The sequence below is a fragment of the Haliotis asinina genome, chromosome 16, assembly GCF_037392515.1.
Source record: "Haliotis asinina isolate JCU_RB_2024 chromosome 16, JCU_Hal_asi_v2, whole genome shotgun sequence".
NCBI lineage: Eukaryota > Metazoa > Mollusca > Gastropoda > Lepetellida > Haliotidae > Haliotis > Haliotis asinina.
The window spans coordinates 38,375,114-38,401,480 of NC_090295.1; the positions used below are offsets into that span (position 1 = coordinate 38,375,114).

Below are 26,367 nucleotides of genomic sequence, written 5' to 3' on the forward strand. Positions count from 1 at the left end.
TAAAACAAAACTTACTCACTCATGTACTCTACACACAGTGGCCAGCATATCAGGTAACCCGAGACAAAATCTCCCACATTCATGATTTTATACATTAAGGTTTTCGGAGTTTCGTTTATATCTTGTGTACCGAGAAAGTTTACACTAGACAGAAGTATTCATGCTTTACTCATGCTGTAGACCTCCCAGAGGACTTTTACCAGATTAGGCTCTGTTTGGAAGTTAAGAGAAAAGAGAAGCTGAGTCATTAATAGGATTGGAAGCATTTTTGTCACAAACTATATAGTCAAAAGTATTCTGTGGATGTATTTCTGAACGTATATGAGTATGGCCGATGTCATCACGATTCTGTGTCTATCAGTATCTAGTTGGAATACTATTAACACCTCGGACGAATGTCCCATGTCATTAAACACCTCAACAGGAAAGTATCTCGACTCACTTCCCCTCCTTATTTACACTGTACACAATGGGGCTTTGCTCCTGAACTGTAATGTCTTCATTTCATTACTGAATCTTATTCACTACTTGTTCGGTCTTGAGGTGCCTGGACGAAGAGTCCTGGCTCTTCTCAGGAACACCAGGTTCTGTTACTGCTATCCAGTCAACAAAATCATGTAATTTCCCCGATACGAGTAGTTCGTCATCTTCAACCATAGGAATCTGATTTGCTTGATAAACAGTACTCCATAGTGTCTTCGATCCTCGGACGAATGTCCCAAGTCATTAAACACCTCAACAGGAAAGTATCTCGACTCACTTCCCCTCCTTATTTACACTGTACACAATGGGGCTTTGCTCCTGAACTGTAATGTCTTCATTTCATTACTGAATCTTATTCACTACTTGTTCGGTCTTGAGGTGCCTGGACGAAGAGTCCTGGCTCTTCTCAGGAACACCAGGTTCTGTTACTGCTATCCAGTCAACAAAATCATGTAATTTCCCCGATACGAGTAGTTCGTCATCTTCAACCATAGGAATCTGATTTGCTTGATAAACAGTACTCCATAGTGTCTGTAGATCAAACGGAATCAAGTCTCATGTGTTCAATGTATTACTTCAACAGAATAGAAAGCAAACACTGTTATTACTAATAAATGTATCTACCTGACTGGATCGGGGAGGTGGGATTGCTGTGTCCAGAGTACTGACCGAGATTGAAGTGATGTGGGGTCAGTAGTGCTATGACGTTGATATAAGATAAGTGGGGGAGGCAGGGTATTGTCGGGGTATTTGCACAGACATTTATTTAGCCTGTTGTTGTGGCTATGTGTCCGACTTGGGGTCATGCTTGTTTTTATGACATCACGAATTACTCAGTATTCAGGAAGAACTAGCAACCTTGAAGCATTTATCGTTTCGAAAACAAGTGATACGTGGGAGAGACAGGGGTATATAACACCCCAGATCCTCTTGGAAGACAAGACACGAAAAATCAAACCAGAGCAGACGACAATTAAAAATCGACAGTCCGACACAGTCAATTTGAGAATCAGACGGCATTTGGAAGAAACAGATGGCGAACATGTTTTGGTTTGAAATTCCTGCTCATTGCATGCTGTGGGCGTCCCTACTGCTCCTCCCGTCCCTGGTAGAGAGTCACGGGCGTCTGCTGGAACCCCCATCTCGAGCCAGTATGTGGAGACTTGGTTTCAATACCCCACCAAATTACAACGACAACCAGCTATATTGTGGTGGTTACCAGGTGAGACCAAGGATATCTGTAGCCAAATACAAATAAAGGAATATATACGTTTCAAGAAGTATTTTTTTTAAAATAAATGTCTTCTTTCTTTGATGATCTGGCTCCGTTGAATGAATTACAGAAGAATCCATCTACTCATACGTACATGAATCACATATATGGCCTATTTTGATATGTATATCTGAAATAATATCAAACGCACATTAGGTCCTCCCTCTATGTGTCATGATGGATGTCCGGTCTTAGCTGGATTTCAGCCCCGCCATCAAACTCTTCATTTGTTTACATTAACGCGGCAAATAGTTTCTGCCACTTCACCACGTTCACATTGATTTCCATTACAGAGACAATGGGAACAGAACAAGGGGAAGTGTGGTGTGTGTGGAGATCCCTGGGACGGAGTCCGCGAGAACGAGGCTGGAGGGAAGTACGCGAAAGGTATTATCGTCCGCAAGTACAATCAAGGGGAGACGATCACAATTACCATCGATCTGACCGCCAACCACAAAGGTAAGTTTCATTCTTGTTGCGCCATTTAAACGCTTGTAACGCATATGAATATATTTGAAAAATGTTATTTGTCTTCACCATGGAAACATGGCTTGATCAAGGTAAACACTAATAAGACAAATGCCCATTACAAACAAATTCTCCAGGTTCCTTATTAATTTATATATTTACATTTTGTTTATTGAAGATTGGAGAACAAAAGTTCCGCTGAGATAATTTTGTTATTCCAAACAAAACATATTGCCGGAAGTTCCATCGATGTGTTTTTCTCCTTACTAACAGGTATTTTACTACAGAATAAATGTTTCGTTCTTCCTATTTCAAGGTTATTTTGAATTCCGCCTTTGCCCCAACAACGACCCCTCAACCCGTGTCACTCAGCAGTGTCTCGACAGACATGTATTGAAGCACACCGACGGTAGCACGCGCTTTAACGTCACAACGCCACGTGAAGGCAAATACAACATGGAGGTTAAACTTCCGCAGGAAGTGATGTGTTCTCAGTGTGTCCTGCAGTGGAAATACAACGCTGGTAAGTTTAACGATTAAACAAAAACTGAATCTAGTTATATTGTCAAATCTGCGTCTCTGTCGGCACTTTAATGACATATTTTTAGGTATGCACAAAGGCCACTCTCCATAAGGGTAAATATATATTTGAACAACATTTAAGCAGAAGTTTCTTTACTATATAATTGTGCATTCTTGAACTATCTTATCTTTTTGTTTATATGTGAGAATAGTTGTAACTTTCGTTTTCCCTTTGAGAAAATGTAAGGTATATCATAACATTCAAGTAACAGGACTGTTCGTCAAATACGATTTCAAAAAAGTTGGTTTTAGTTCAGGCAAGCTACTGTTTTTATCTGCCTACACAGAGGTCTTATTGGTGCAGGTGTTCATGAATAGCTCAGTTCCACAACAAATATCATTGTCTTAATCTATCATGGAAAAGGGCAGAATGCAGTGAAACAGTGGTATATTTTTCTTTTTTCACAACTCCTTTGAGTAGCAGTGAACAGAACTCTGCACTGAAATATGGCACCCAAGACCAAATATAAATTGCTATCTATGAAGTTTATCAATATTGTAAAACGAATCAGGTCCGTTTTATGAATATGAAAAGGCGCTTTGCAACTTCTGTTTTTTTATTTTATTTTATTTATTTATTTTTTTAAAAACATCAGCTTTCTTTGAGCCTGACAAATTCAACATGCTCGTGTAGTTACACATCTCTCCATTTGACCAGGCAACTCTTGGGGATGTGAAACAAGTGGCCACTGCTGTGTTGGATGTGGACCCCAGGAACAGTTTTATGGATGCGCAGACGTTGCCATATTCTCGTCTAACAATCACGTGGAAACTGTCTACGTGACGCCATCTAGTGGTGATAAATCCGGATGTTCAGCTAGCGGTCTATGGGCAGGGAATAGCCGGATCGTCACATGGTGCAAGACAAACTGCGCCCTTGGTAACTGCCCGTCACAGTTCTGTTCCGAGGGCTGCCGTGCCCTTGGCAACCGGTTGTACTGAATCTAATGCTCACAAGACTTTAAAAAAATACAAGGCATATGTGTGAGAGGAGTGTTCAGCGTTGTAAAGATTATATTTTGATATAATATGTTTGTTTTGATGATGTTTACTTTGTAATAAAAGTTGAAAAATCAGTTCGGCAGTACTTTCGTTTTTCAGTTTCCAAAAAATGACATACGTTTCTAACCCGATATTCTCAAAAGCACGTATCAGAACTATCTCAAGAAGAGTGCTTCACACCTGACCATACCTATTTGTCATGACGGCTTGTGAGTAGCCATGGTCGAACCAGATAAGCAAATGACTGAAATGACGAGCATAAATCCAAGACTCTAGGGAACCATGATGCGTCTCCAGTAAATAGAAGCGACAAAACCCTTTCCACATAAGAAATCGAATTTCAGTTGTGACTCAGTCATGATCAGATGTTTGTTTCAGCATCAATGAATTTAGTTTTTTGGCCAATACTGCTGCAGGATGTAGGTTGTAAAAAGGGTCCATTCGCAGGAAGGCGAATTTTTTCGGAGTGTATAAACATTGAACGAATTTCGTTTTCGCCTTCATGCGAATGGTGGTCCTTTCCCTATCACACGAACAACAGGGGGCTTAGTTTGTTCGCGCTCCCTCGATGAGGGCAAAGTGAGAATTCGAACAGGTTGGAAACCAAACTACTAATACATTCAGATATTTTATTCAAGTTTACATTTGCTTACATATTGTACAAATTAGACTACATACATATACAAGCACACACTCATTGATCGCCATTTTTATATTAGGATATATCCGATATAGTATTTATTTTCCGGTACTGAAAGGCCACAGGCCTATAGTACAAAAACATTATTACATCGATATTTACACGCACATAAATATACCTGAAAGAGAGAAAATAATCAACTGTAGCTTACATTGTGTTCTAAGATATATTATGTTCTAAACACCACGGCATAGTAAGCAAACATGGACAAGTTTTGAAGCATAGTACGGTTTGTGTTATTTAATAAAGCTGCGAATCGATCAAGATCATGGACAGAATAATATTTCTTAATATGCAACTTCCTTTAATTAGTTCATTTAAACATCTTATAATTCAAACAATTACCGGTAAGTGATATTTTTGCAAACCATGCTTGTGAATATATATCTTTTAGTCTTTGTGTTAGTTCTGAAATAAACGTACCCTCAGAATGAACATACTGATTGTTCCATACGTAACCAAACCCTTTCGAGACAGAAAATGTCTAACAGAAGAAACCGAATTTGTATGTCCATTTTTATCGAATAGTATCAACATATTGTAACATTTCTTTGGTAACCTATAAGAAGGCATCTTCAGTAGTTTTGACCAATATTTTATCACTCTTATATTCGTATACAAGTACATCGGGTATTTACCACATTCTCCAAACACCACTATATTCATTGTAATGGACTTAACACCAAGAAATATTTTATATGCTATCAATTGGACTCTATATTTCGGCTCCATACAATAAAATCGGCTTAATTTAAATATGAACTGAAATTTATGTCTCCAAGTACATTTAGTTGTTTGAAGATACCTATCATGACTCACTTTTTGCGCTTGCAAACAAGCGTAATTAACATGTGCTGTCCAAGACAAACACTTGCTAAAGAACATTCCCAAATATTTGTATGAACTGGTGCATTCTATTTCTTTACCTTTATATGACCATTCCTCGGTTTTTGATAAACGCCCACCTTTTTTAAAAAGTACTACTTTAGTTTTATTTCTGTTTACGGTTAATTTGTATTTGTCACAATAAGTCTCAAGTTCTTGTATAAGTCTCTATAAACCTGCAACAGTACTTGAGAATAGCAGAATATCGTCTGCAAAAAGCGGAAGAAAAATATATACTAGGTCTGGATGTAACTGTATTCCATACTCACAATTGCTTTCAATTTGGTTTGTTAGTTCATTTATGAAAAATGAGAATAAAAATGGGCTTAGTATACAGCCTTGTCTTACCCCGAGTTGTAGTTGAAAGGAATCGGAGAATTCATTCTTAACACAAACTTTAACATTTTAATACATATTATGAATCAATATTTTCATTTTAGGACTTAGACTATGGGTATTAAGAATAGACCATAGCTTTTGTCTGTCGACTTAAATAACTGCTTTTTCAAAATCAACGAAAAGTGTATAGAGTTTACCCCCTTTGGTGTTGAGGTATCTCTGTATAATACTTTGTAATATAAACATATTATCTGTAGCCGTATGTCCATGTCTAAATCCTGCCTGGGATTCATTATTTTATTCAGTGCCATTATCGAAACTTATATTGAACAATAATTCTGAATATGGTGCTAAAATATCTGACGAGTTCTTAATTAACTCGGGTATTATGTCATCAATGCCTGGTGATTTATTGGGTTTTAAACATTTAATGCTGTCCAAATTCTCGTCTCTACTGATGGGAGAATCCAGCATATCCTTTGTTAGCGCAAAGTTCGAGTCAGGAGATGTTGGTAGGTTTGCGTTCCCCAAAAGGCTATCCGTATTATTTTCCGTATCCGTGTTGAAAAGATTACTGAAGTGTCGATGCCACTCAATCATACTAATATTGTTTTATGTTACGCTAGAACTTTTCAAAGTTTTCAACTTAAGCCAAAACCTTATTGAGTCCGATATGCTATTTTCTATGTCTAACCGTTGTTCTTTAAAGTAATCAAGTCGCTTTTGTTTACATGCAGTATTATATTCATTTCTAATTTGACAATATTCTTCAAATGACCTCTTATCTTTCGATTTTCTAAACTTATTTAAAAGCTTACAAAGTTTAGTTTTAAGTTTCTCACATGCACTGTCATACAATATTATTTGAATTTTTCTTTGATGTACCAGTTTTTCTTTTCATATTTTCAACAGCTAAACAAAGAGCATTGGTGACATATTTAATACTGTCATCGATATTTGTGAATGCGTTATCGACTGATTTATCAAGCAATGTTTGAACATGATCGGAAAACAGATTCTCTCTAAATTGTTCAGCTTTATCGTTTTCCCAGAACGATAAGCACTATTTGTATTTGTGTATCATCCGTCAGAATATCTAGCATGGCCAGTCCTTACTGATAGTGTTATTGGCAAATGGTCTGATTCGATACGAGTTCGTATACTAAAAGCACCAACAAAGTCGAATAATACTGATGATGAGATACTGTAATCTATTACGCTTGTACCATTACTACCTTTATACGTAAAATCCTCAGTTTCTAAGTCACTGCCGCATCGCCCGTTCATAATATGGATATTCAAGGTAGAGCATAGATCTAGTAAGGTTTTACCAACATTGTTTAGAATTCTGTCGGCGGAAAAACGGTTTAGATTAAAAAAGAAAGTCTTTTAAAAAGTCCCAGTAGGATTCTTTTTGATTTTCTGTATAATCTAATAAATCATCCTCTACAAAGTCCGGGTTTGTGCCAGTTCGAGCATTAAAATCTCCACCACAGAGAATATAGACATCTGGTAGATGAGATACAACTTCTAGTAATGATTCTTGAAATAAAAGTATTCCATTTTTACAATGTGGATGTAGTTTTCCGTACCATGTTGAGCCTTCTGGATGAATGTATACACACGAGTAGAGGATGTCTCTGTGTAGACCAAATAATGCACGGTCAAATAATATAAAAACAGCGTTTTCTGTTGTCTTTGTCCATTTTAGATATCTACAGAATTGATCACGTATCAAAACTAGTATCCCACCGGAAGCTCTTCCACATGTAGATATTTTATCTGCTGCTTTTAAAATCAGCTCAAAACCAGGGAAAATATTGTGGATGCTCTCACTCTAAGTTTCACTAATTCCAATAACATATAACACAAATGTTTTATTATAATCAATACAATCATTATCAGATAGTCTGTGTGTTATACCACCAATGTTCCAAAACACAAAGTCCGATGTATTGTTAACACGCGCTGGGGTCATATCTTCCTGCTGTTTCCGATGCGCAGTAAAATGATGACGAGAATCGTGGCCTTGGCCCCACCCTTAGTGAGAGTGTTCCCTGGGAGTGGCACGCGAACCTGACCTGAGACCACGACGGAGACGACACTGGCTACTACTACGCTCTCGCGAGGTGTTCTCCGCATGGAGTGAGGGAGACTGAGTGGGTGAGGGTGTGTCTGTCGTCTTCTCGGGGTCGTCCCAGAGAGCTTCCATCATTTTGTTACCCTTAGAATAGTAACGTATGTTGGGGTTTTCAGAACGTCGTCGTTGAAGTTCTTTGCGTTGGTACGTTGTGAGGTCGTTAGCAGTTCCCACCCCCTGGTCCTTCAGAACACTCCTCATTTTCACTGATTGCCACATATCCTCCCAATGACACATGCGAGCTATAATGGGCCTAGTCTTGTCACCCCTCTTAGTCGAAAGTGTATGTGCTCTTTCTATATCCCTCGGGGCTAAAGGTGGGAGATTCTTCACTTCCCTGGCCTTACTGAGAACTGACAAGACTTTATGCTTACTCTCAGTGTATGTCTCTCGCTGATAGCTCTCAAGCACATTATATAGTACGACATTGTTTCGTCTGCTACGTTGCTCATGATCCTCGAGTTTAGTGTCTAATTCTTCCAAGTATTTCTCAATATCCACTGTCCTGTCAACCAAAGCCTCTATATCTAGTTTCATCACATCCTGCTCGTGTTCATGTCCTCTCTGAGCTCATGGATGTCAGAGTTCATGTCTCTAATGTCATCTTTCATAGATCTTATATCCCTAGATAATCTATCCTCACTCGCCTTTAACTGTTTCACAATGTCCCTCCTCATCTCATCTAGACCATCAATAGGACCAGGATTGACTTCTATGTCTCCTGGCAGATGTAACGTGGATGGAATCAGTTTTGTTGACTAAACTGCAGTTATAGTCCTTTGTAAGGATTGTATGTAAGCATTATTAACTCTTACATTTATTGTTTTAGCGGTATGTAAAAGACAGAAACATAATTAACTCCCTTTATTTTTTTTAACGGAAGTGATGGTGCATGTGTTTTTCATGCGTCAGTTTGAGGGTACCCGTCAACTGGTGTGGAGGGTCTCAATACTTTTTTTAAATCCAGCGAGCATGCCTCTGTCATTCAAGGATAACAAGCAAGATGTCAACAAGTTTCCTTACAGGGAGAGTTGCTGTTGTCACATGTGTATAGCACAAAACATTGATCAGTCTCGAGCTATCTGTGACGTCACTATTGTCGTAAACAAACAAACAAACAAACAAACAAATGTAAACAAACATTTCCCCCAGCCAGTAGATCAAACTCAAGAGGCCCGGTCTCAGCACAAATCTCCACATATTGCACAAGGGAAAAAGACAAGATGAGATGTATTGTGAATAGTACAGCACAGAGAGTCAGTCTGCAGTCTACATCAGAGCTGGCGGTATACGGGGTGTAGGTGTCACAATGGCCGACCTGTCTGCTACCCCTCGGGTGTGCAAAGAGCCCGGTCCTCGCTCTATAGAGCATTAGGTCTATCATAGTTAGTTCATATCGATGCTCTAATCCCTTATAACGTAGTATTGACAGTTGATTGTCAACTATCACGCGTTAGATTGATAATTACCTAAATCCTCCCAGCTGCTGTGTTGCGTGACAATGTTGATAGGGGCGTGTAACTCTGTCATCTGATATATGTTATGTTACATTGACTAAAAATGGACAAAATGTTCTTACTTATTACACATATATAATGAGTCATTCTCAAACGTTGCAGCTATTTGGTGTACAAAAGATAACATATTTCAAATACATAATAATCAATCACTATTTACACAAATGGCAAACTACATTGTTAAGGTTCACATATCAACAATATTTGAGGCTTAATTGTGTTCAGTATTGTCATGAAGACTAATTAAACTAATTAGGTCAAAGCCACAATGTCTTTCCTGTAACAACAGTCATACTTTGAGATACATTGATACCTAAAGATATTACCTAAAGATATTGCATTGTAAATTCTACCTCACCTGTTATTTTCTTACACGCTTAAAAATACATTGATACCTAAAGATATTGCATTGTAAAGTCTACCTTACCTGTTATTTTGTTACACACTTAACAATTCAGTTCTAAGATTGCACGTTTATGTATAAACGTGATCTACACTGTGTCAGATGAAAAAGAGAAATCTGCTGGTACTTTTCAATGTTGATATCCCCTCAAATGTCTGTCATAAACATATTGCACTGAACGCGATTTGAAGAGAATATTTTGATATTTCGGATTGATTTCTGACAATATCTTACTATTTAGATCATAAAACATTTACTTTCAAGTCCTGTTATATGAAAGACAGTATCGTTATGTCAAAGACACTCTATGTTATTGGAAAGAAAATATGTGAAATAAATTTGAAAAAACTATTTAATTGTTACAAAAATCTTTGATCTGTCTGTAATTAAAGAAAGAGTTCTTTATATGTTACCCTCAGAAGTATAGTAAGTGTTACATGTTATATACCTTATCTCCAAATGAGGTTACTAACAATGACATGTTTGTTACAGAGAAGACAATTAGATTGTATATTTAGTCAGGATAAGAATACATCAGTGGCACTGATGATAAGCTAGGTTCATATCAATCAGTTTCTAAAAGTATTGTTTTTACCATACTTGTAGACCAAAATATATAATCTATATGTTAGAACTTTGCCTGTGTGTTAGCCTACAGGCATGTCAGTGTTACTGGAAAGACATTTCAGAACAAGTTAATGGAAGACAAAGAAAAATTTAAAAAACTATAGACTTCGTGCTTTAAATAAACAACAATTAAATGAGCAGTTACCATCTTGAAATTTGTTTCTTTTAGGAACAATTAATGACAAGTTTGACAGTATTTGTCATGAATTTATGAAACTGTCAAACAGGTTCACAAGTGACAAATGTATCAAATTTTGGATCACCATCCTCAAACTGTCAAACAGGTTTACAACTAACAAAAGAATCATCTGCCTCAAATTGTTAAATAATTGCTACTAACCAAGTATCAAAGTTTTGATCATCTGCCTCAAGCTGTCAAAGTAACAAATAAATCAACAAAATTAATCTCTGTATTTGTCATATCCATTTTGCCAATTCTGAAAAACATACAGAAATGAATGTTTCACGGATTTTTTGTTTTAGATTATCACCAGTTAACTCTATTTAGGAAACTGGATGTTCAACGCTTTGATTGTTTTTGCAGACTGATTATTACAGTGTCCTAATTAGTATGATCCGTCACACACTGCCTTTCAAATAACAGTCTTTAACATGGATATAAGCATGTTTCAAGAACAGACTTCTGTATTAAGCATAAGGTAATTTTGTCTCATATCTTAATGCACATCTGAATAAATCAGGAAAGAAAAACAAAAATGAAAGAACATTTATATTAAACTGTCCTTGCAGTAACAAACATAAGTCCTTTAAGTAACAGGTATTTTTGAAAGGTGTGACGCATACAAATTGTTAAGGAAAATATCAATTGTTACTTCAAATATAAACTTAATGGTCCTAATATAAGGACATTGCAAATCTAGATGAGCAAAGACCTTCTAGATATATTGGGTATTTTCAGATTTGTATTGAATTGTCTTTGCAGTTACATAACCTGTCTCTCTAGTAACAACATTAACAGACATAAGTATAGCTGCATTCAGTAGAGAAAGTGTAAAACGTGTTTCCGTTTCTGTATATATACACCTGAGACCTTTATCACAATTAAGCTGTTAATGACACTGACATTAAAATAAAAAGAATATGTGACTAATCAAGATATTTTTCTTTGAAGTAACACTGATGGTCTTTCCAATAACAAAATAGCTGTTACAGAAAAGACTGTTACTTGAGAGACAAATTGCAAAAGTAAATTCAGAACAAAATGACTATTCCCTTTCCCATTTCAGACAACATCCTTGTGTTGTAATTATGGTTCCAAATGCAAAGAGAAACACATATTTTTGGAAAATTGTTTGTTTCTTTTGTTAACTGATGTTACTTGAAGAGCACCCATACACCATTGAAAACTAACCCGAGTCACGTTCAGACATGCAAGTAGCGTTATGAGCATCAGACTTCGTTACTGGGATACTAAGATATACTTCACCCGAGTCAGTGAACCTGACCACACAATTCATGTAGCCGCTACCGACAAGAGAATTCCCACCCGGAACTTCACAGGTCAAACCGTATCTATCTAAATGAACTGATCACAAAACTGGTGGCACATAGAGGCCTTCAATATAAAAGTGTAACCTTGCTTAGAAAGTGAGGAATATGTAATTATCATGGCAGAATAGTGATGGTTAGAGATCTCGAGATCTGGTGATGTAACTAGTCATAGCAGAATAGTGATGGTTAGAGATCTCGCGATCTGGTGATGTAACTAGTCATGGCAGAATAGTGATGGTTAGAGATCTTGAGATCTGCTGATGTAACTAGCCATGGCAGAATAGTGATGGTTAGAGATCTTGAGATCTGGTGATGTAACTAGTCATGGCAGAATAGTGATGGTTAGAGATCTCGAGATCTGGTGATGTAACTAGTCATGGCAGAATAGTGATGGTTAGAGATCTCGAGATCTGGTGATGTAACTAGTCATGGCAGAATAGTGATGGTTAGAGATCTCGAGATCTGGTGATGTAACTAGTCATGGCAGAATAGTGATGGTTAGAGATCTTGAGATCTGCCGATGTAACTAGTCATGGCAGAATAGTGATGGTTAGAGATCTTGAGATCTGCTGATGTAACTAGTCATGGCAGAATAGTGATGGTTAGAGATCTTGAGATCTGCTGATGTAACTAGTCATGGCAGAACCGTCACGTGTAGAGATCTGGTGATGTAGCCAGCCATGCTAGACAAGTGATGTCTAGAGACCTGGTGATGTTGCCAGCTATTGCAGAACCGCCATGTGTAGAGGTCTGGTGATGTAGCCAGCTACGGTAGAAGCGTAATGTCTAGAGATCTGGAGATGTAACCAGCCATGCTAGACAAGTGATGTCTGGAGGTCTGGTGATGTTGTCAGCTATTGCAGAACCGTCATGTCTAGAGATCTGGAGACGTAGCCAGCCATGGTACTCTCTCTCTCTCTCTCTCTCTCTCTCTCTCTCTCTCTCTCTCTCTCTCTCTCTCTCTCTCTCTCTCTCTCTCTCTCTCTCTCTCTCTCTCTCTCTCTCTCTCTCTCTCTCTCTCTCTCTCTCTCTCTCTCTCTCGTTTCCCTGGACACCAGCAACACTATTGTCACGTTGTACTAAATCAGATTTTCAGTGAGTCGGAATAGTTCAAATTTGTTGACTAATTTCCGCACAAATAACTATCGACCGTGCCTCTCTGAGTAAGACGTGACATCACGTCCAGCGTACCGAACGTAGTTATTCACACTTTAGAAACGTCTGTTTCTGTTTCTATTTCAGAAGGTTGCTAGGCTCACAGCAGCAGCTGTGTTTTATGTCTACGGAGACGGTCCCTGTATTTGTAAATGTTACAAAGAAAAGCAATAATCAAGCATTGTCAATAATCAAATATTAATTATCCTTCTGTGATAACAGCTTTTACAGATTGACCGGACAAGACAAGGTAGCATGATACCGTTTTAAGGTTGTTTTCTCGTAGAGAAAGCTGCACCTCAGATTATATTGTGAATTGCGGTTGCTTACAAACAATATATGAATAACGAAAAGTACCACAGTATGAAAGGAGAACAGAACATCATAATACACTATCCTTAAAATGTTTAAAAGTAAGTTTGTGTCAAGTTAATTATCTCTCATTTTCTTTCACCATTGAGTGGGGAGTTACGTTACGTTTATGTTACGTGAGTTACGTGTGATACTGAAAAGATGAGATGATCCTGCCAGCATACACAACGTAATGAAACACCCGATTTAAAGTTTTAGTCGTGACAGTACCCAGCATGTGTTATAGGCCGTATTAAGTGGAATTTGTGTTTTATATGATTCCGTCCTTTACATTCTGCTAGTATGTCAACAGCGCTCAACATGTGGACCTCTTGAAGAACTGCAGTCTTTTCGTAGTCAGATTGTTGAAACAAATGTGATGTCAAACAAACATAACCTCAAACACAGTGTCGTTGTGACATTGGCCGAATCCAGCTGACTTAAATGCGCCTTTCCCACACAATGACTGGTAGACCCCAAGGTTACTAACAGCAAAAGAAACGCAAATCTGTTTTTGTCAAGTTTTTAAAAAGAAGACCGCCAAATTTGTGTCTAATCATTGATTTTGTAGAAAACACGGCTGATGACATTGAATTGCAATAAGTTCAAATTGATCACAGTCCGTCAAATGGAGACACCCCTGAACGCGAAAAGTGACAGTTCTTTAGAAGTGCGTATAGCCACCTCGAACTGGCACACAGGTTCACACGGAGTTTGACTTGAGTCTGAAAGAATGCATGAGGCAAGTGGTTCCACTCAAGCACCAATCTCTGTGCAGGTGTGAGTGATTGTCTACTAGCACTTGAAACCCATGTCCAATGTCGTCTCAGAATGTTCCATGGGAGTCATATCCGGGGAAAGAAACCGCCGAAGAATGTTAATGTTGTCCTGAGCCATGTAAACCATCGGCACCCTTGCTGTGTGAGGGCTGTGAACGTCGATGGCGTTGTTGACGTGACCGTCGACTGTGGATTCCAGCCGCCGAGCAATCGTGTCGCTGGACAATGTTCCCTTTCACCCATAAACTAACACTGCTGTTATTGTGGTTGCTTCATTCGAATGAGTGACCCAGATGAACCGATCTTGCGCACTGGGGAACTTTCCAGTGACCATTCCTCTCTGTTCAGTCGTTAGTCTAGGCATCAATTGTATAGCATGTTCACCTTCCAGCATCACTACTGAACTGTTGACAGATACCTTTATGAAGGATACGCGTTCAGTTGTTCAAAAAAAAACTTAGCTACTTAGGTTACGATCACCTTAAGAAAAAGATACTCCCGTGCACAAAACAAGTTTAGGGCAACCTTAACTCGGACTTCAACCTTAGCCATAACCTTATCTAAGGCTGACCTCTTCAGCGCAGGGGTAATGGACGCGTCCCTAGTTACCACGTGAATTCAGCATGTCCAGTTGACTCAAACCTCAAACTTCTCTCAATATCGTTGTATAAAATAAAAGCAGCCACCATATTCCCTTCCCAACCTTAGAGACGCTAAGGTTGGGTCGGTCCAACTTTAGTTATCAACCTTAACTAAAGGTTAACCTAAGTTAACGGGAGGCTAACCTCATTAACGGTCTAAGGTTGTAATCCTAGAGATCAAGTTGACCTTAAGAGATAAGGTTGACTGTAAGAGATAAGGCTGTTTGATCAACGGAGCACAGGACAACCAAATATCTACTTCAAACCTGTTCGAGACCTTCTGTTCATTATTCAGTATTGAATGCTTGTATTATGAACGGACGTGACCAATATACACCTAACATTCTTCAGTGAGTGCGTAGGTGAGTGAGTTAAGTTTTACGCCACACCCAGCAACAGTCCAGCTATAGGGCGGCGATCTGTAAATCGAGTCTGGACCAATCCAGTGATCAACAGCATGAGCATCGATCTGCGCAATTGGGAACCGATGGCATGTGTCAACCAAGTCAGCGAGCCTGACAACCGATCCCAATAGTCGCCTCTTACGACAAGCCTTTTATGGCAAGCATGGGTTGCTGAAGGCCTATTCTACCCCGGATCTTCATGGGTCGAAGGAAATTCGAACATTCTTCAGAATAATTATTGTTACTCGCAGATAATACCATTGAAGTTAAACAATTACCAGAAACATTGTTTGGAGTATAAAGTGATATAAACAACGATCGTATGAATACAATGCTCATGCGGCCATAAACTATAGTGAATTTGCTTTTCATATATGGTCAATTCCCTGAAAGGTCCCAAGGACAAAGGTAACTGACGTAAACAACATACACGCTTGAATTTCATTTTCCTTTTTACCTACTCGGGGATAACTGGGATGGACAAGTGTGAAACATAAAGAAGACCACATGGGTGTGCACGAATCTGTATATAAGGAAGATGCAAAGGCAGTGTCAGGCAGACAGACACAGTACTGCAGGTGAGTGTTTGTTTCTGATCTTTCGCACATTGTTTCTCCGCTGTATTGGTTGAGAGTTTTTAATGCGAGTATTAATTCTACAGTTTTCATATAAATTTATGACAAATATTGTTACTTCGTTGTGAATATGTTTTTTTCAGCCAACTGATTGTTTTAGAAGGGAAGAGTGGGGTCTTCGTCAGGGGTCAGGTCGCATTGCTGCATGAAGATAAGATTTTTTATATTTGTAAGACGTCAAGGCAGTAAGTTTCTACGGAAAAGCACCCTTCTTAACGTGGACAAATATTCAAAATTTAACATCAAAGATTTGGCTGATGATGCATCAGTTCTAATCGAAAGAGGAAAAGGGAAAAAAGGGAAGCTGAAATTGTCTATGGAATCGGAAACTTAATTTCGAAAATGGAAAAGAGAAATTCAACTTTGAAGCTGTGAATGAAAATGAGAGTTTCAGATTTAGAAATTAGACATTCAAGCTAACAAGGAAACATGAAAGAAACTGAGGCACTCTCTCGCTCTCTCTCTCCATATATGTGTGTGTGCGTGTACAAACACACACACACACACACACACACACACACACACATACACACACCCGTCATGGAGTGATCGATCTTTCATCTTTCCTTGGAGATAAGCCTTGTTTCCTTCTTTTTTAACATTCCGAAAAGGTGGGGTGCAATTGCAAATAGCCCAATGGTCACTAGAGCATGTTGCTGCAACGCCTCTATCGTGTTAAAGGAAGTGCATTCTGCTATCCCTTTTGCAGGAATTCGTATCATCATTTTGTACAAACTTCTGACTTATAACCCTTTTGTGTTTTACTTTCAGACACATACCGTTTACACTGGGCAATAACCATGAGTTCGATCTGCGAAATGTTCAACTGGTGTGAAGGCAAGTTTCATGAAGCACAGACTGAGATTCAAAAACGTCTAGTCAAGCAAAGAGAGCATGTTAATGGGCCTTCTCTGACACCAAAGGATGCTCCACAGTTTGTCATTCCTCGGCGCAGTCCAACATATCATTCTGGGAAAAAAAAGCTTAGTGGAGATGAGGAATTAAGGCTTAACAGAAATCTTGCTTTCTACACTTATAAAGCTCAGGGAATGGCAGAAAATGCCAAACTAGAGAAAATTAGGGATAAACAGTTCCAGGCGTGTTGGGCTTCACGGAAAAGATCGTCGGAACATAATGAGGACGGCGATAACGGTGATGAGATTTCTGAAGCACTGCTGCCTAGCATGTTCCCTGAAATAGATGTCATGCCTTCTGTCTATTTTGGACAGATTGACAACCCAAAGACAGGAGCTTTCTTTAAAAGAAGGACAGCACAACCTTAGATATTGCCTAAAAGGGTTTGGGGAGTCCTGGTGTTCTAGGTTTAGAAACTGACAATGTACTAGAAGAGTCTTACCAGATAGTGTACTGCCACCAGAAGATATTCTTAATCATTATTTATTGTCATCTCAAGCAGAGCGAACACAAGCCACTCAGAATGATAGCGCTGCACGGAAAGTCACGTGGGAAAATGGTGTACAACATCACCAGCGATATAACAGTTAGTCAAATGAAATAAAATAGAGATAAAATCATCCAAATCTTACTTGTGTTTTCAATAATGAATATGTTTATGAGTTGAGTGTGAATGGATGAGTGAGTGCGATGGGTTTAAATCCGTTTAGACAGCTTACAATGGTTTTCGTGGCACCTCACAATGTCTACCTGCAACAGCCTGACATAAAAGTAATACTCGCATTGGTAGCATATCTTTTGTCGTTTCTGCTGTGAGGGCCCCGGGGTATTAATTAAATTTAGTCATGTCAGTTACTCAATTAAGGTATGTACAGCCAGTGATTGGCATTATATCCAGGGGAAATGACTTCGAAAATGATTTTTGTTCCAAACGCCTTTGGCAAATGGTATTACATCCAGGGTATTACATGGGCAGGAAATCCGTTCTGGCAAAAACATGGTATTATAATTATACAGGGTGGCATTATATCCAGGGTAGCAATATATCCAGACTGCACTGTAATTCGACGCAGCCTTTTAGAAGGATTGCATCAAGACAGCTTCCATTGCGGTTTCAACCTTGTCGTATAATACAGATAAATTCAATTGGAATCAATTTCCTTTATACAAAAATGCAAGACAGATACATCAAAACCCAGGATAACATTTTCATTTTGAAAATATTCTTGGAGTTGGTCCTGATATTATCTTGATGAATTCTGCTTCCGCATACGTCCAAATTCCAGTAACACAAAGGTTATTTTAATAATAGCGTGTTGGCAGTCAAATTGCCTGTAAATAATTCACAAATAGTTAATGGTCTTGACTTAGATTCTTGTCTTAGTAGACGTGGGTGGAAAAACGTTCCCACTTCATTCGCAATATATTGACGGTTCCTGTAGATTTAAATATATTCTTCAACCATTGGTGGGTTAATTACTTGAGCTTTGCATATTCTGACACAGGCTGTCGCCATATTCACCGACGAATGTGGAAAAGAAGCCATTCCCATGAAATGAATGACTCGCTGTACCAAGCCAGCCAAATCCAACAGGCCGTACGATCTTACACAGAAACAGACCAATCATTCAGTAAAAACCCATGACGAGCCCTGTATCAGTGCGCTGAGTTACACACATTCTTCATAGAATAACTAACTTGCAAATATGTTTGTATCTACACATAAATTAAATACAGATAAACAAAAAAGATACAGTTAAACTTTCAAAATACGCAAAGAATAATATCCATGTTATTTCTTTTTTGAACAAAAAAGTCATTTTGTTCCTATCGTTTATTTGTTACTTTTCATTTACACATTCATTAACCAATAACAATATATAATTTCTGATCACAATCCAATTAAAATATGCACAGAATAATATCCATATTATTTCTTTTTCGAACAAAAAAGTCATTTTGTTCCTATCGTTTATTTGTTACTTTTCATTTACACATTCATTAACCAATAACAATATATAATTTCTGATCACAATTCAATTAAAATATGCACAGAATAATATCCATATTATTTCTTTTTCGAACAAAAAAGTCATTTTGTTCCTATCGTTTATTTGTTACATTTGATTTAGACATTCATTAACCAATAACAATATATAATTTCTGATCACAATCCAATTAAAATATGCAAAGAATAATATCCATATTATTTCTTTTTCGAACAAAAAAGTAATTTTGTTCCTACCGTTTATTTGTTACTTTTCATTTACACATTCATTAACCAATAACAATACATAGCGCAGTTTCTGATCACAATCCAGTAAAAATATAGATTAAATGTTGGCTTTTCTCAACGTATATCATTTAATACAAATGTCACAGTACCAGTGTTGACCACGAACAACAGACGCATAAGAAATACCGTGATGTCTCACGTATTATAGACTTGAATCGTTTATTAGATGAATATGTGGTGAAGAAATCCAAGATGGCAGAGATATCAGGCCTGCAAACAGGGCCTAGATTTTCGAAGCTCTCTTAGCGAGAGACAGTCGTAAGTTAATGTTAATGTATGACATTTACGACTATCTAAGAGCTAAGAGAGCTTCGAAAATCTGGGCCCAGATGCGGAGACAAGCCATGAGAGACGAAAAAGAAGCCGAGCTCAGATACAAATACAAGTTTCAAATTTCAAACAACTGTGATTAGTTACATTGGTATGCATATAGTTATTCAGCCATTAAACATTTAATAGGTTAAAATAAATCAGGACCCAGACATTAAAGATATAGCACGTTAAAATAAACATGTAAGTTTAATTCACATCGTGTAATAGACTAGAGTGTTGCAAATCGTATGGCATCATAATGGTTTTGGTTATGAAGTCACAATGTTTGCTCTGCTATCACAATGGCCTGTAACCTAGTTATGGCATTGTCACAGAGATATTGTTATAATGTCACGTTCTGTGTATAGGTAAGTAAAGAACAGAATATGTTTTTAAAATATTTAAATGTTTAAGCTAGTTAGTATCCTCCATGGAACATTTAGCTTGAAATCGTTAATTCCACGTTTCGGTGTCTCCAGTAAGACACTGACAGTGATAGCACTTTATCTAAGCCCTGCCGGCAAGCAGAAGACACTGACAGGGGATTTCAACGCCTTCTCCAATGAGTAGGTCACCAAACCCCGAGGTTAGATTCTGCTTGTGATGATGTTGTATTCGAGGAGCTTAATACGACCCAGTCCAACTAATTTCATCCAGTAACAGATCTCGGATGTACAAAAGCACGTTCCTCAAAATGAACTACATGTGTGTGACACCATCCAGACAAAATCCTGCTGAAAATACTGGATATTATTCTGCCAGTCAGCCTTAGTTAATCATCAGGCTGTGTATCATGATGCTTCAAGCGGGATGTAGTCAAACCGCTCTTTAAAGACACTCACTCCTGGCTCTCCATGCCTAATAACTATCGTCCTGTCTCGTATTCCTGTCTAAACTTCAGTCGAACAACAACGCTCGATCATCTTTAACAGCATAACTTGATTGACTGAAACTGAACGACGACAAAATACAAACAATTGTCACTTTGCTTACGAAGTTAAAAACTATTTGAACAAAACGTAATATTTGGAAACAGGCTAACAACTGAGGTGTGTGGTTCACGTACATACACTCTCTAGTACTGCATGAATTTACACCATCCCTTCAGCCCTTGGTATATGTGCTTAGATTTAGCCACAAATTTATATTACAATTACGATTGTAAAAGGGGAATGTGGCGTACGTATCCACTCACTAGGACAGTAATTTCATTTTTTAACAATTTTTTTTTACTTCTGGAATTATTTACTTAAGGCCCCTTTAAGCATATAGGAACTCTCAATATCGGATATTGATTTAAGCTAGCAATCGTTAAAATACATCTATCTACAAAACATATGACTCAAATGGTATCAGTCAGGTATATTTCGTTCACAAATTCGATAATAAGATGATAATGTTAATTGACACTGAAGATACACGGTTTTAATACACGGACATCCTGCTACGTACCAGTTGTAATCAATTATATGATTTTGTTAATGTTAAGCTGCTGTTTGTAAAAACATACTGTGTATATATACCTCTCATCATCTGGTTGTATTCTCTTTTAGCTTGATAACCTACATGGAAACATCTTCAGCTATGCAATAAATAAGAGCGGTGTTTTAGGAAAGGCTTGTCGCCCACGGCGGAGAGACTGTTATTTGGAGAAGCTCAAAAGGATCCAAGGCAGATTCACAGACCTAAATGGTCAGAATCGAATGGTTTAAGGCTGCTGGTTCCACCATGCACAATGGAGCCGTAAATGAAGGTTGGAGCAAGGTGAGTAGCCTGTATAGGTGTGAGAAGGTAGTTTGGCCTCTTTCCCAACTAGAACTGGAAGCAACGTTTAACGGATCAGGCATTGAGACTTCATATCTGGGAGAAACGTTAAATCAGGGTCGAAAAGCAAACTCAAGAAATGTCCCTCTTTTACAACTTTGATCGGTGTGCCGTGTAAAATATATTTCCTGGTTTTTATGCGGTTTATATTTTCTGCAGGCATTAATACAATTATTTGCATTGTAACAATACAATGATCTGACACATTTTATAAAATGCCTGGTATAATGTTAACCATACGCAATGTTTCCTACAATGTTTCCTACAATGTTTCCTACAAAGACCAATTACCCTTCGTAGAATTCCACCGTGGTAAAGATAGATCATCATCCGCTTTGAGGACAATAGGGAAGAGATCACTTCCACAAAGATCATTACGAGCGAACTATTCAAACTCGTTGTAGACATTTGATTCAAAGGACAGATCAAGTATAGAATAGGTTCCCGTGGCAGCATGTAAACAGGCATTAAAACGCATAAACTATTGTCAGAAATAAAATTTTCTTAAACTTTGCCCATATTGTTTTTTCTCGTGCTTCCTCACAGAGGTTATGCCAATTCAAATCGCCCACGATGATGAAGGGCTTGCGAAACTGATCAGGCCAGATTGTCGAAGAGGAGATGAAGGTGGAATGTACAGTGAGCATAGGGTAAATACTAACTAGAACTAGAATAGGTGAATCACCCATAGCGATTCAATGTGTGGTGTCTCACACGAACGTGATGCTAAAGAACTCCTCACAGACGTCTGTGACGATGGAATTACTTCATGTATTGTACATATCTTATTCATTTCAGCCATTCTACATGTATTGCACGTTTTCAAAGTGTCGTGAGAGTAGGAATAGGATCATTTTCACAACAAACATGGCAGCTTATTGTTGCAATTCTATCTGCCATTTGCTTTTGAATTTTTGGATACTCTTGGTGCACCTGGAAATAATCTCATCAATAGAAATAGTACCCTATCACAAAACCTTCAATGTTCGATACATTGTTTTAGGCTCGTGTTGTAAACATATCGTTTAGCTGATTGTAAAGTGTGATGAAGGAACTTGCGTGCGGGACCCGTGAAGGTCCCGGGATAGAATAAGCCTTCAGCAACCCATGCTTGTCATAAAAGACGACTATGCTTGTCGTAAGAGGCGACCAACGGGATCGGGTGGTCAGGCTCGCTGACTTGGTTGACACATGTCATCGGTTCCCAATTGCGCAGATCGATGCTCATGTTGTTGATTGTATGCTCCAGACTATTTACAGACCACAGCCCATATACCTGGAATATTGCTGCGTAAAATTAAACTCACTCACTCACTCACTCACTCACTTGCGTCCCGTATCAATACCCAACAGTATCTGAAAACCTGAAAAGTTTACATCGGTATTACATGTATAGTTTCAACTTATTCAAAACTGTTTCACACATGTACAGGCAACAAAGACATGGATAAAACTTTCAGGTTCAGAGTTGCCAAAAAAAAACCCCAAAAACATTGCTGTCAGCAGGGTTCATTTTCATAATCACACAGTTGTAAATGAATCTGTATTGAAATCCCAAAAGCTTTATATCCTTGGTACATTTTCTGTAGGTTGTGAAAATATTTTACCAAGGACTATCTATTTAACATGATTTTCGAATTTAGATCAGGGCTTTCTGCAGATGATTGTTTACACACTACGTCGTAGAACGTTCGACAACCCTTAACAGAAGAGATTAAGATCAGATGTATAAAAGGTCAAATTTGCATGGTTATGTTTCGTATTTTGACTCTCTCCAGGATTTTGGAATATTGTGTATAACTTGTAAGAAATCTACGAGAGAACCTCTCACGTCGTACCTATTTTTAAATTCTTCAAAGGAGAGCAGTCCATTTGGGTTTCAGAGGGTTTTTTAATTTTTGACAGACAGACATACATTTTTTGTTAGTAAAAAGGCCTCAGGCCCAAAATACAAACATAATTCAATTTCAGTCACTGAGCATTTTTTAAGTTCATCCTCTTCTCAGCATGATAGAGGAAATGTCCAACATTATATATAGTGTTTGTGTCGGAATCATTTAAAATGGTATTTTTTAACTTATTTTTTAATATCAAGGGATACCTTTTGTACACCATTTTCGTATTATAAACTTGGCCTGTTTAAATTGATGATTCAGCCAGTGGTTCAGCTAGAATATTATCAAGGTTGTTCTGATCAGTGGTAAAATTGATCTACACCTTTCCCTAGTAGTAAAAGCGCCTTTCCAAAATGAAATTTAGAACAGGTGAAAACTGTCAATAATTAAATCTTGAACGGGTACGTCGTTTAGGTTACTGAAGGTTATTTCTTATAGTTGAAACCATTTGAGAGTTTATAAAGGTATTAACATCGATCATTCTTAATGCGCCTTCATCATAGTCCCTCTTCAAAATACTCGCTCTTAATCTTATCTGGCTTATCGTTCCAGATGAAGTTACAACAGATTCTATTTCGATGATAAATGATTTGGGAGGGCACGCTAAGGTCCGAGAATACATGCACCAAAGTAGAGAGACCTAAGGTTTTTAACACAGTAATTGTGCCAATTATTGTTCAGTGTCTTTTCTCCAGTTCCTCAGCAGATTCCGAATTGTTTGTATTTGTTTCTTTGTGTTGAGGATCCAGAGATTTTCTAGCCTGACACTGGAGGTTATACCCAGTACGTCAAAATTGCCATTATACCAGTCTATAGTTCATCGTGGTAATAGTCTTAGATAGGTAATTGCCATTTCACCTATCCAAACTACCCTTGTTTTGTTTTTTTTCTATATTAATTTTTACACCAGACATTTTGGAACATATTGTCAGTAAATCTATAGAGACATTAAGCCCAAGCTCAGATCCGTCTAGGAAATGCTAAATGCCCCAAGCATATTTTCCCAACTCTTTGTTATGCAGAATATTCCCTTTAACATCTACATTTTTTCTAATCATTATACCTAAAATTTCAGCTACAAACAAGAACAGATATGGGGAGATGGGGTCCCCCTGCCTACATCCTCTAATTTGTTTAAAGAACTTAGATAAATGTCCATTTTAGATAATACAGGACGATGGATTTGGGTCATCCTCGATATCTCCAGGGTATACGCTCCGATAAGTCTCCACTATACCCTGGACGCATCTACGGCTCTGCCAGATAAATTTATTACCTCCCTTGACTGTCTTTTCATCCAGTCAGGTGTCTACGCTGGGAAGTTGAGCGAACCAATCACAACTCACTTTCGTTTTTTGAATTATTTAACCGATTATACTTGGCAACAGAAACCATGCAGAGGTTCTCTGGAAGAGGTAGAAGGAGTTCTTGCATATGTTGTTTTAAAGTTTCGGACCTGTCAATTTGTTTGTATGATTTCCCTAAAATCTGGGACGCACTGTGGGCAAACCTTCGCAGTTGCGATCGCTACCTTTGTTGACACTGTCAAGCTCTGTTATAACGGAGGCCTAGCTGATTGGCTTCTGTGAGAAGGCGGAGCCAGCAAAGGGAGGTAATAAATTTATCTGGCAGAGCCGTAGATGCGTCCAGGGCATAGTGGAGACTTATCGGAGCGTATACCCTGGAGATATCGAGGATGGATTTGGGTAAGATATATATCCATTTCAGTATGTATGGACCGAAGCCAATTTTGTTCACTAGACTAGAGTCACAGATGTTTTAGATGCTGTATCAAAAGCTTTTTCAAAATCTATTAGAACTAGAACACCCTAGAAGTTTTCAGTTATACAGCTTCAGGGTATAAAACCTGTTAAATTACAGTGTATTAGTTGTTCAAGTGTTTTCAGTCTCTTGGTAACACGTGAGCTTGTTATTTTATACATAGTGTTAAATTATGAGGTAAGGCGCCAATTTAAAAATATTTTCTGTATTTTATTTTAGAGATGCAGGTAACTATGCCCCTGTTCATAGTTAAAGTTAATTGATTATTCATAATGTTTGTTTGGTGTAGCTATAAATCCAATATTTTAGGTCAGGATAGAAGAATTTAATAAACTCGGTTGAAAAAGCAACTATGCCTGGGGTTGTGTTGATTTTCATATCTCTGACTGCTAGAGAGATTTCGTTTAGCTCTAATTCTTGTTCTATTGTGTCACGTAGTTATTTTGGTATAGGTGGAGTTTCCGGCTCTTCGAAGATTTTTAAAGTCTCTTGTGAGGACAAGCCTACGTTGTCGTAGAAGTGTTTCTCTTTGCTGAAGGTGATATAACGTCCGTAACGGTTTCTCTATTATATACAATCTGTTAATTTATTGTTTTGTTAGTGAATATCGTGTTTTCCAAATTACAGACATAATAGTGATTCTTTAAAATTCTGTAGATTTCTTCTCACACTGTCATCAGTTTCCTTAATTTTATTTTCTAAAATGTATAATCTGATATGTTTTTATATTTCTTTCAGATATGTTGAATGAGAAATTGATTTACCTCTGATCCCCATTTGCAGTGTTGCATCCAGAAATTTGAGATTAAGGGGGACACCCCCCTTAACTGTTACAAAAGAGGGGGACCTGACACCAAAAAGGTGGATCACATGCTGACTAATGATAGGTATATACTATAATGCTGACGCCGTCACAAAAATGTTTAACTGTTCACATGAAATTTCTTACCTGGCCTTTTGGCTCAACACTTTCGAAATATGCGTCTTTCTTTCTTACTTCGCCAAGCTGCAATAGCAGCATCAAAAGGAAATTCCTTGGAGCTAGGTCCCTCAATTTGGATTGTCATTAACTGATTCACTTTGCCTGAATCAAGTCTGTTTCTAGTGTTAGTGTGGATAATGTTCTGGCAACTAAAGCCCCTCTCACAGTCTGCAGTCTGAAGGGGAATGTGCAAGCCAAGCTTACCGAGTTTCACAAGATTAGGGAACTGAATTCCATGGTTTGATTTAACAAGCTTAATTAGCTGTGTTAAGATTGTCTCTAGGATGTCTTTGCTCAAGAACAAGGGGTTTCACTATGGACCATTCTGCCCTTGTGTCATCAGTGTTAATCAGTGCCTTGTTGCTAGTGCCTACTAATAGCCCCGGTTTGATCTTGACCATAATGTTGAATCAGGACATCTAGTGCTTCATTTCCAAATGTCAGTAATTCTTCCTTTGATAAGAA

General features: G+C 38.0%; 1 protein-coding gene across 1 annotated transcript; it reads left to right on the plus strand.

Annotated features, from left to right (window-relative positions):
* The first annotated feature begins 1,525 nt into the window (after positions 1-1,525).
* Positions 1,526-3,748, plus strand: LOC137268475 (uncharacterized). The gene is made up of 4 exons (XM_067803041.1): positions 1,526-1,705; positions 2,050-2,215; positions 2,541-2,747; positions 3,465-3,748. The coding sequence occupies exons 1-4, from the start codon at positions 1,526-1,528 to the stop codon at positions 3,746-3,748; spliced, it is 837 nt and encodes a 278-aa protein (XP_067659142.1).
* Positions 3,749-26,367: the final 22,619 nt, after the last annotated feature.